The 12,029-nt window shown below is 38.0% G+C and overlaps 2 protein-coding genes and 1 long non-coding RNA gene across 5 annotated transcripts in view; 1 reads left to right on the plus strand and 2 right to left on the minus strand.

Moving 5' to 3' along the window:
* VTA1 (vesicle trafficking 1) overlaps window positions 1-1,785 on the minus strand; it is a 48,765-nt gene extending 46,980 nt beyond the window's left edge. Inside the window, exons 1-2 of one of the 3 annotated variants that reach the window (XM_054722062.1) lie at window positions 1,643-1,661; window positions 23-135 (exon numbers count right to left, since the gene is read on the minus strand). Coding sequence is in view for 1 of the 3 variants with exons in the window: in XM_008161830.3 (XP_008160052.2) it covers window positions 1,643-1,754 (112 nt within the window). In the remaining 2 variants the exon portion in view is untranslated. Of the gene's footprint in view, window positions 1-22; window positions 136-1,642 lie in introns of all 3 variants that reach the window. The other 2 variants (XM_008161830.3, XM_054722061.1) reach the window with 2 other exon arrangements.
* Window positions 1,786-1,886: 101 nt separating this feature from the next.
* LOC114230300 (uncharacterized) lies at window positions 1,887-10,600 on the plus strand. Its single transcript, XR_003616198.2, has 3 exons — window positions 1,887-1,958; window positions 4,690-4,770; window positions 10,245-10,600. It is a non-coding gene; the product is annotated as an uncharacterized LOC114230300 (long non-coding RNA).
* On the minus strand, window positions 7,706-9,500 carry GJE1 (gap junction protein epsilon 1). Its single transcript, XM_028140171.2, has 3 exons — window positions 9,462-9,500; window positions 8,623-8,805; window positions 7,706-8,101 (listed from the first exon to the last, which is right to left on the minus strand). The coding sequence occupies exons 1-3, from the start codon at window positions 9,498-9,500 to the stop codon at window positions 7,706-7,708; spliced, it is 618 nt and encodes a 205-aa protein (XP_027995972.2).
* Window positions 10,601-12,029: the final 1,429 nt, after the last annotated feature.

A 12,029-nucleotide genomic window follows, 5' to 3' on the forward strand; every position in this document is an offset into this window, starting at 1 on the left:
TTTCATTGTTGTAAGCGATTACCTCTTTGTCCACATCACATCATTTTTCTCCTTACTCTAACCACTCCAGTTACAATGGCTTCCTGATCCTCCTTCAACAGCCCTCCCTCAGGACTTTTGTACATGTTATTCCCTCTATGGAGAAAAGAGAACACTGTTTGCCAGATGAAGCAAAGCCTGTTTTTCATTCAAGTCTTTGCTCAGATATGAACTCACTGAAGCAGTTAACAGACCACTTTGGAAGTGAAATTTCTTCTGCACTCCCTACCATCTTGCTCCTGGTACTCCTATTCTCTTCCCCTGCTTTATTTTTCTCCATAACCTCTAAACGTCTACATAATATACTCATCATATTGTTTAATCTCTCCATCCCAATGCATGTAAACTCCATGAATGTGGGGTACTGTAGCCACAGTGCCTGGTAATATCTGACATAGGCACAAGCTCAATAAATACACGCCGAATGAGTGATTAATGGTTCTTGCTTGAGGAACTGAATAACAAGTACAACTGAAATAATATTGTAAGATTTGAACAAAATGAAGCAAAGCCTAGAGAGTATTCAACTTACTGACTACAGAATAGGTGACATTGGGTTGGATTTTTAATCATTTGAAATTTGCCAAGTGGAGAAAAAAAGGTAGATGTTCCCAGGTGAAGAACATGGAGATCTGAAAGGGCCTTGCATTTGTGAGAAATGAAAATGGGTACACCTGGAGTACAGCAGGGTGACAGAAGGTCAGATTTTAGCTAACTTTAGTAACATTGACAACAGAGGACACCTTATGTGGGGCTTAACTCTAAAAATCCTTTTCAAAAGATGTATAGTTTCCAGGTTACTTATTTGCAATAGAGTTGGAGTATGGAATATAAAATAAAATTGACATAACACTACTAGAACACTCTCTTCACTGCGAAGGAAAAATGTTTGAACAATTTTAATCCGTGCTTCCTTTGCATCGACTGTAGATTATAAGTACTGACAATCAACCAAAGTGAGAATATTGCTACCAAATGTCTGAGTCGCAGTATTAAGACGATAAATTCTCACTGGTGGGAGAGAGCAGTTTGGACACCGAAGTGGAAATGGTAAAATCAAAATGCTTGTTTTGTAGCAGATACTCTCCATTTAACCATGTATGAGTTTTTAAACTGGTTTGCATTTGTCATAATTAACCTACACATATTACTATGTTTACAAAATTAGTCTGTATTCCTTTTGTCCACATCACTACTGTCTTTGGGACACTCGCCACCTTCAATACTCCAATTCAATTGCTCAGCTACCCAGGTTATTTTCAGGTTTCCCTGGTGGAGATCAGAGGCTTGTGTGTGTACACACAGAAAAAATACAAACAAGAACACCTTAGGTCGGTCTGTTTCAGGGTTCATGAGGCCATGTAGTCAGTTTAGGAATATTTAAGCCTAAAACAGGAGAGACGGTGGATACCACGGTGCTTTTGGAGTTTTGCCTTTCCAGGACCTGCAAGGGGGCAGAGCAAAGGTCGGGACCCCTAGGGAGGAGGGGGCACAGGTGAGAAATCAAGTCCAAAGCCAGGAGGCGGGGCCTGCCCCTAGAACCAGAGAGAGGTGTGCGGGCCCCGGGCGGGAAGGAAGGCCGCGGCGACTCGGAAAAACTCACAGTAATAGGCTACCACGGGATCCCGCTTGTCATGCTCCTGAGCCGTCCTCAGATGATGCTGTATGCTCTTAAACTGTGGGGGGAGCGGAGGCAGCGGGGCCAGCGCAGCCATCTCTACGCCGAGACTTTCCACTTCCTACTCGCGCGCCACCGGCACTTCCGCTTCCGCTGGGAGGTCACGCGCAAGAGCGCGCACGGCAAGTCCCGCCCACTCTCCCGTTGCTAAGCAACAGCAAGTCAACTACGGATTTCCAACAGGAACAAACTCAGTGCTTGGCTCCTGATGAAGTCTGAGAGACACCAGCGCTCTCTCCTGGTAGGAAGGAGGAGAATTTTTGTCATGTTTTAACTTTCGTTGGTGGTGGTGGTGGTGGTGGTCACAGGCCCCATCACCCCTTTTATGGCAGAAGGAAGGATAGAAAGGGAAAAAGCAAAATAATGTTTGTTGATTGGAAAAAAAGGATAAAGGCGTGACTTGCCCTTGGCATCACTCAGGAATTATCCCTTCCAAGTCCTCAGATCGTATTAATAGTGTCCATAGAAGCTTTTTTTTTAATCTTAGAAACTACATTCAATTCTTGGTTAAGATGAGAGATGATGTGTTTAAATTTTTAAAATTAGCTTCTTCCATATTGACACATTGGTAAAGTAACCAACAGTTTTCCCTTCTGAATTGGATAGTGTATACTTTAGTGAATGAATAACCTGTAAATCATTTATTTTTGGAAAATGATGAACAATTTGCAAAGTACTTGGGATATTCATTACTTGTCAATGTACAGAGAAGGTGTCCTGGTATACCTCTTACTCAATGCTACTGACTCATAACAGTGTAGGCATCAGCTTTCCCTTCTACCATCAGTGACTTCAGTTCTGTTTTCTTTCCTCTCTGTCCCATATTATCATCTTTCACTTTATTTACCTCCATGAATAACCTTTCATTATTTATTTTATCTTAGTCCACATTTTTGAGAGTTCATCTGAAAACGCTTTTCATTGAAATCACACCATTTCCAAGAAACAAGATCTCAAGCTCTGAAAATTTCCTCTGTCTACTCTTCTCTAATCAACACTAAACTGACCCCAATCCCTGAAGAAGCTGCTCTATGTCCTTATATTACCCCCACTTCACATCCTTTGTCTATTCTTCTTTGCAGAGTCCACCATCTTATTAAGGGTCCGGTTTTTTTTCACACAGAAAGAAACCGAGTTCTTTATTCTTCCCCAATCTCAGCAGCATGCTTAATAGCACTTGAGGATGTATTTGCTATGAACTGAATATTTGTGCCCATCACCACCAAATTCATATGTTGAAACTTAATGCCCAATGTGATGGTATTAGGATGTGGGACCTTTGGAAGGTGATACATTTCTGTTGTTTATAAGCTATGCAGACTGTCGTCTTTTGTTATAGCAGCCCAAACAAACAAAGCCATTATGATTTCTTTCTCTTACTCCCACTATCCTGACTTTCCAGTCAGAAGTTGCTGGATTGGTAGAGAAATTAATGAAGCAAAGCAGAGTGGGTTAACCATAAATGTCTTTCTCTGTCTTATGACTTCTCATTTATTCTCTTTTTATTACTTCTTGATTCTCAACTGTGGTTGTCCTTAAAGATCATCGCAGAAGTTTTCTTACAGATTCATATCAAGGTCCTACCACCAGGCATTCAGATTTCATTGTTCTGGCTTGGATCCTAAATATCAGTATTTTGAAAAAGTCTTCAAGAAATTTTAATGGGATATCTAGGGTTGAGGACAAATGCCCTAGTGAATCACCAGTACACACCTGATTCTACAAGCCTTCCCTACTCTTTTCAAGCCAGACCTCCTGCCCTGATTGCCATAGTCAAAGAGTGTACTTACTGCTGTTGAGATTAAGGCCACCAAATAGGATTTGTTTCACCTCACCTCTGCCACAACGAAGTAATAATAACTAGTAAGAATTTATTGAAGATCTCTGTATCATACATGTTTCTAGGAGTTTTATATCAACTCACTTAATTTTTATCACAACCCTATGAGGAAGGTAGTATTATCATTTTCATTGTTTTACAGGTGAGAAAAATAAGGCATAGAATGTATGTAACTTGTACTAGGGCACAGCCAGTAAGTATGAGTGTTCAACATTAAAATCCAGTTACTTTGGTTTCAGAGCCTGTGAATCTAGCCACTACTACTTGATTTGAATGGCTCTCTAGACCGAAAATAGATTCTTGTGTTTTGTCTTTTCTCCGTTTCATATTATGTCCAAAAACCAAGTGTTGCTCTTCCTTTCTGGTGAAAACTGCATCTTTGTGTTATTTTCCTAATCACTCCCTTCAGGAATGGAGGTTGCTCAAAGTCCCTTTCTCAATTGCATACATTCTAGGAGAAGAGGAGCAAAATGTCCAATTAATTGAAATGGTTAGAATTGGATTTTACTCCATCTGCCAACACATGATCTTTTTTTTTCCTAAGCACCATACTACCATCAGTAGAGGATAATTTATATGAGTAGGGAAAGTAACATAGATAACTGTTAGCCTAATAATACATTGAAATTATGCTATGAGTCAAAGTAAATATGAACAACATTAGGTTGGGTTTTCTTCTTGATATTTTACAGTAAAGAATTCACTATGATATTTTACTATGAAGAAAAACGTCAACTCTTCTTTGCTGAAAAATCTAACATTACCCTTCAGGATGGAGGTAGAATCTTGGCCAGTGAGGAGAGGGCAGAGATAGGGGTTCGTGGCAACCACAGGAAGAAGAAAAGGGAGAGATACTTGAACTGACAGGTGTTTTGATAGAAAAAAGTAAATGTTTTGCACTACTCCCCAGACTCCAGTGTGTGTGTGATCATATCACAGCAAAACTTTATGTTCCAATTGTGGTCACAACTCTTTTGGTGACAAATGACAGGGCTCAATCAATGTAATCAGGGAAATATACCAGTATATCCATTGCTGTATCTTTGGGGTACACTGTATATTGTAGAAATTTGGGTTCCAGTACCATGAGACTCACATCCTATTAATTAGAGATAGTTTTTTTCCTTAAAAGTTCCCGCAGAAGACTGAAAGAGAAGACCCTGATGACTTGGCCAGGCCTATTTATACATCCATGGCTGGGACAGGACTGGAGGTAAAAATTACAGTTTATTTTTTCAACATGCATATCTCGTTTTTTCAGCATAATTGAATCATGTTAGTGAATTAAAAACAAAAACAAAACCACACAACTATATATTTGTAGAACTAATTCTAATCTTTTAGTTTTACTGTAATCAATATACCTATCCCATACCAATTCCACACTGTTTGGCTTATTGTACCTTTATAGTAAGTCTTGAGAGTACGTAGTGTGAGTCATCTACTTTTATTTTGCTTTTTCAACATTGTGTTGGCTATTCCAAGTCCAGAAAATGGTGGAAGGATAATATTTCTGAAGCACCAAAGGAGACTCTGATAGAGCTCTCAGAAAGGCTTTATTTTTAGTAATAGGGCAACATTAGCCCTTCAGTGAGGGCTACACTGGTCCCACCTAATAAAGCTTTAAAAAATCACAAAGAATAAACTGTTTCCAACTAACTTAACTGTGCCTCAGAATAAAGTTTAAGTATACTTATGGAAGACAAAATTATCTCCAGCATTCAACAAAGACAAATACGCATTCTGGCATCCAATCAAAACTTACCAGCCTTCCAAAGGTGCAGGAAAGTATTACTCAATATGAAGACATTTGTGTGTGTGCGAGGATTGGTGGTAGCAGACTACCCTGGGGCAGGCAATAAAATGTGCATTATCTTTAATGAATTTAAAAATAAGAATGAAATGGACTAAACATTGTTGCTGTTTATTAGCACTAGGGGCTAGGGATTCTAGACAAAGACAATAAATAAATATTCCTTCCCTCAGAGTGGGCTATTTCTACCAGCTACCCCTCTAGTTCTGCCACTGAACCTCCCACTAGAATATGATCTCGTAAAGGCACTAAATCTTAGTTATCGTTGTATATGAACTCTCAGTGCAGTAAATGGTAAATGATACTCAGCAGCTATTTGCTGAATGTTGGTAAGCAGGATTTTTCTCCTGTGTACTCATGTGGAGAAAGCCTCAAGAATTTAAAAATCCTAAATGTAGAAATTCATGACATCAAACATAGGCTGAATAATACTGAGGGAAAGATTGAAAACCTCAGTAATTGACTGACTCTACTTATTTCTCTAATAAGGCACCAGTAGAAGGCAGTCATACATAAAGATTTTAAATTACACCAAATGAAGATGATTATTGGTAAGGCAGACAGATAGAAAGAAATGCACTGAATTGATATAAAATTGTCTTTGCAATAATTTCATGGCTATTTAGAAAGTCTAATGTAATATAAATATAATTTTCCATTTCAATAATCTTGAATATAGAAGCGATAGTTATATCTATGAGCACAGAGGTTTTAATTTATTTCAACAAGAAACAAGAAAGCCTTGCACAATATTTTTCATACCATTTTTATTTATTTGGAGGCTATATTACCATATCATTTAATGTTTAAAAATTCAAAAAAACAGTAGAGTATAATATTAAAAATGTAATTGCCACATTTCTTCAAGTTAGTGATCAAATATGGAATGACTCTTTTAATAATTAACTTACAACTTTTGTGCTTAAATAAGTTATACTTTACATGACTGCAAATATAATTATATCCTTAAGTTAAAACTGCATAGCTCAGTGGAAAGGGAGATAGCTTCAGAGTTAGGAAATCTGGATTCCAGTATGATTGTATGAATTTGGGCCCATGTATTAACCTCCTTGAGCCAAAATTTTTCACTCTGTGTAAAAGGGATAATAAAAGTTTCTCTATCCACAAAATACTGTGATCTATTAAGATATTGTAAGTCAGAGAATTCTATAAAAGTACTATTTGTTAAATGTATCTTTATTGTTGAAAGTATTACAAATGTCTCCCCTTTGTTCCCCATTGATCCTCTCCACTCTGCACCCCCTCCCCAGGTCTTCACCGCACTATTGTCTGTGTCCATGGGCTATGCATATCCTATATAACAAAAGCCTAATATGCTAAGTGCCTGGCCTTCCGGTTGGCCATTCAACCAATCAAAGTGTAATATGCTAATGATATGCTAAGGCTGCTCAACCGCTTGCTATGACATGCACTGACCACCAGGGGGCAGAAAGTTGACCGTCGACCTATCACTATGATGTGCACTGATCACCAGGGGGGAGATGCTCTGACCAGTAGGTGAGCTTGCTGCTGGGGTCCAGCCGATGGGGACTGAGCGAGATGGGCTGGACACGCCCTGGAGCCCTCCTGCAGTCCCTCCCTGGCTGGCCAGCCTCCTGTGTTCCTCCCCGGCCCTGATCGTGCATCGGTGGGGTCCCTCGGCCTGGCCTGCACCCTCTTGCAATCCAGGACCCCTCAGGGGATGTTGGAGAGCAGGTTTGGGCCTGATCCCACAGGCCAGGCCGAGGGACCCCACTGGTACACAAATTCATGCACCAGGCCTCTAGTATGCTTATAAGTTCCCTGGTTGATCTCTCTCCACCCCCATGCCCCGCCCCACCTTCCCTCTGAGATTTGACAGACTGTTCCATACTTTTATGTCTCTGGATCTATTTTGTTCATCAGTTTATTTTGATCATTAGATTCCACATATGAGTTGAGATCATGTGATATTTGTCTTTCTCTGACTGTCTTATTTCTCTTAGCATAATACTCTCCAGATCCCTCCATGCTGTCCTAAAGGGCAAGAGATCCATCTTCTTTACAGCTGCATAGTATTCCATTGTGTAAAAGTACAGGTTAAACAAGTTAACATTAGTTCTATGTATATTTTCTAATGCATGACAAAATTAAAATAGACTGAAATATTTGTTCAAGAATTCCTGCCTTAGAAGTTAGCATTATATTTATATTAAACATAGATTTTGGACACACTGAGGTATATTGAAAGAATAAATATTTATGTTTGATATTGAGGTACTCACTGAATAAAGTAAAAATAATTACAATGATTGATAAATAACTGTGGTATGATAGCAATTAATCAACCTCTGGGTCACTGCTTAATTAGAAAGCATAGTCTTCTAAATATGATCTCAAAAACCTCAGCAACACATAATACCATGGTAATTACAGTAAATGTGTACATTGCGATGAGAAAGATGGTCTTCTCAAAGTGATCTGGCACCATGCATTTTATAATAGTAAACTTTCCCCCCAGAGATCCAGCATCACACAGGTAGAGAGGCGTGACTTGGAAACCAAAGAGGTGAATCTGAAGCCAAAATGACATCACCTCTAGACTGATTCTTACTAAAACAGAGATGATATAAACCACAGTGTAGATGGGCTTTTGAAGAATGCATTCTTGACTGATGTTTTTAAATGCAGCATAAAGATGGAAAGTAGCACCAGGAACCAGGACAATCACTAGTTGTAATGCCCAAAACACCTAAAGTGTGTAAGAAATATCTTAGTCAAATCAATCAACATATAACCAAAATACATTTTAAAAATTCATTGATTATCAAGAGTGGCTAACTTAAGAATTCCAAGTTTCATAAGTCTTATAAGCAATAAAAATAATATAAATGAAGATAGTAATGAAGAACATGTCTCTTTTAATAAATAAGTTAAATTGTGAAAATGTAGTCATATTATACTATCTATCATCACCTACCAATTACCTAATAATGTTGAAATATTTTATTTTAGTAGCTATGTAATTTCCATTTTCTAATTACAGGCCTGGAGTATAATTTTAACATTGGTAGATAATAAAATATTGGAAGAAACTGTCAATCAACTCAAATTAATTTACCTGAAATAAACAACTGTTTAAAAATAGTAATAATTCTAGTAAATTATACCTATTAAGGTATTTTTAATTTCATTATGGCATTAATTTATATTTAAAAGAAAACAATTTTATCTGGTATAGAGTAAGGCTTATGGGCACACAGAAAAACTTACTTGTGGAGTGATTGGCCTGAACTGATTGTAACAGAAGAGGTTTATTTCCCTCCTGTCTGGATCACAGCTGAAGTGCAAAGCCTCATTCCCGTAGACTGCAAAGCCTAACACCCCAAGAAAGAACATTCGGATGGATCCAAAGAAAAGGGTGTGGAATTGACCAATCACAGTTGGAGGCTTCACCTATTATAGTTTTAGGAGAAAATAATCTTTTTAAAACAAACATTAGAGGAGGACATTTTAAAGTGTTTTTTTTCATTGTCACATTTTTTAAAATTTAAGATTCATAAAGTTTTGAGGCAAGAAAGAACCTTAAAGATCATCAAGCCCAATGCAAGTCCTGTATTATGAGATTTCACCCCTTTTCACACTGAAAATATGAAGGGCAACAGTGACATGTTACTAATCAAATGTATAATTTTGGAAATACTTAAAAAGTTTAAAATTCAATTAATATCCGTAATCCTTTTATAATAAAATCAAGAAAATGTTAGAATATCTAGGACCTCTTTTGGAAAAGTAAATAACAAATTCAATAATAAACTCATACACTATCTTAACAACCAAATAATGTTTATGTAGTTCTCATTACAGTCTATTTTCTACTACTTTATTGAATTGCAAGAGAGTGGGCTACTTTAAAACACCAACAGCTAAAAGTACTTCCTCAAATATCCTAATTATAGTTTAAAATTCATAATAGTTTGAAGTATATGGTTAACCTTTATATTACTCTCCATATATGTAGAGGAACTTATTATTCATTGACGCTCACAAGAATCATATTAAAATACACAGACTGGACTCATACATTTAAAAAAAATTTGTATAATACTTACACATCCTTCATAGAAGTTTTTGATGTAATTTAGAGACATGTCTCAGGAGATGTTATCCTTGCTTCCCTGTAGGTTAATTCTTGACCCACATTGCCAGTTTGCTTCTGCAAGAGTCAAACTCATGTTGTGTCACAACTTTTACAGCAGAAATCACTTATCACTGCGCATTTCTTTCCCCTCCTCCTTTTTTCTGTTTTTTTTTTCTCCCCCCCCCCCCCCTTAGATCTCTGGGGCCCCATACAAATTTCCTATCTCTGTCCCAAAACAAAGAAACAAAAGCCTAGGGCATGTGCTCAATCTAATAATGCCTTGATTTACACTGTCAGCACAGCAAGCCAGACAGGAGTGCCAGCAAAGCAGGAAGCCAGACTCACAAAGGCCCCAAGCATTCAATACTTCTCAATTACCTGAGAATTGCCCATATGTAAATCAGTGAACTGTGGCTTATAATTTTCTAAAAAATATATCATGACCTATTATTATCATTATTTTGGCTTCCATTTACATGTGTCTGAACAAATAAGTACAAAGAAATATTCTTGATTCCTTTTTGTTTTCTTCCATGAAATAGAACTGATTTTTGGGAAGCTATGATAGTTATTACTTCATTAACTATTACTGATGTATTGCTATATTTTCCTTTTGGCTGAATGCTTACCATATTTATGGCAAAATCCGAAGTTAGAGCTCTGTTCTAGGGAAAAAGATAGGGTACTGCTAACCAGGATGAGACCAGGATCTAGCACAAATCATATGAATAATTCCCCTTCTTTTGTCTTTCAGCAGATATACATCATCTGCTAGACATTGTTATGGGTTGCTGGTGGTCAGCAGGTACCAAGATAGACAAGTAATTGCCTTCGGATCGATATATCTGCTTAATATCTTTCATCTACCCAGACTGTCATACAGCCAGTGGTGGGTCAAATCTGCTTTCTTCACCTGCCTTTCTCATCTTTGTTTTGTTTGTGATCTGCGAAAGTTGTGACTACAGAAAACTTCATTGCTCTCTTCACCTAGTGGAAAAATGACTGCATAACACATGTAACTGTCACCAACAGGCAAGGGACAGTGGCCTTGTCGAATCAGTGTTGTCTTGGGTAGGAAAAAATAAAAAAGAACAACATAATCATCTTTCAGAGCTGTTGGATAAGAGAGTTTGAGTATTTGTCCTCTTCTCAGAAACAAAATTATAGATTTGCTCTGTGTTGATTTCTTCAAAGGGGTTCCCAAAAGTCACAACAAACATTTGCATGGGAGGAATTCTGTTTGACTTCTACCATTGTACAGTAATGAATTTTTTTGTTTAGACAAATACATACCAGTGTCAGACATGTAAAAAACCATCAGTCTTCCTGTGTCCTTTCAGAGATAAACAATATAAACCTGAGCCATAATTGCATGTGTAGAAGAGAAAAATGCAGCATCATTTTCATTGTTGGTAACTGTGAAGGACCCAGTAAATGATACCAGTCTTACCATTATAGAGTATCATCCAACTGAGTTGCAAGACAAAGGAATATGGCAGATATCACCTGACTACACTCTTATTACCGTAAAGATTAGGTTGGAGGAGAGACATGTCTTGTCTCTTTGGGAAAGTGTTATTCTTAGATGCCATGCACGCCTGGTCAGTGCCATATTATGGCTTCCTTTGCTTCATGGAATGCCCCCCTGACTCTGTAAGATTTAGGCATGAGAGGAGCAGAACAGAACCGAAGACCCTTGTGGACAACTTGTTCCTAAGGGAAAAGTGCTGCGAAATAAAGGACGCATGCCCAGTTTTACCTTCCAGATGTAAATTAAACTCACCGTAGAAGATAGCAATGAATAGTGAAGCTGGCTTCACATGTATGGCAATTGGTAGGGCTGTTAATTAGGATAATAACCTGAGCTTCTTTACATGTGAACAGCTGCAGGGTCTAAAAGCAGAAAAAGAGGGCAATCTCTAATGTGCACGCATTATTTAATTTTTTGCTTGCTTCATGTCAGCTATTACATTAGGCAAAGCAAGTTAGCGCCAACTCAGATTTAAGAAATAGCTTCTGCCTTTTATACAGTCACATTGCTTCAGGGATTGTAGCTAATTTTATATTTCACCACAGTGTGCCCTCTGATCACATATATTCATATCACTTCCACATGTCTTCGCCCTCAACCCTGGATGTCAAAACTCTCATCTAATTACAGCATTAGGGTTGAAGTCCAGGATTTTGTGATTTGTATCACGTTCAAATCTGGATATGACTCAGATGTGGCTCCTTGTCATCCAGAGTCTAATGAAACAAAAGGAAAAGTTATCTTCCACACTAGATCAATGTACGATGGTGACAGAGGGTTAGGATGACTTCAATAGACATGTCTCTATTGAGGAAGAGCAGGAGGCACACTGGTGTCACTAGTTCATAACAATTCTGAAATCTTTCGGCGACGATATTGCTAGTTCTTCCTACTCTGGAGGGAGGGGAGTGTTCCATGAATATGGCACAGTACTATTCCCTGAGAGCTGCTCTCTAGTCTACTGTACTCCACTAGAGCAGGTGGGGAAAGAAATAAAAACAAGCTAAT

This window comes from Eptesicus fuscus, chromosome 10 (genome assembly GCF_027574615.1).
Source record: "Eptesicus fuscus isolate TK198812 chromosome 10, DD_ASM_mEF_20220401, whole genome shotgun sequence".
Taxonomy (NCBI): domain Eukaryota; kingdom Metazoa; phylum Chordata; class Mammalia; order Chiroptera; family Vespertilionidae; genus Eptesicus; species Eptesicus fuscus.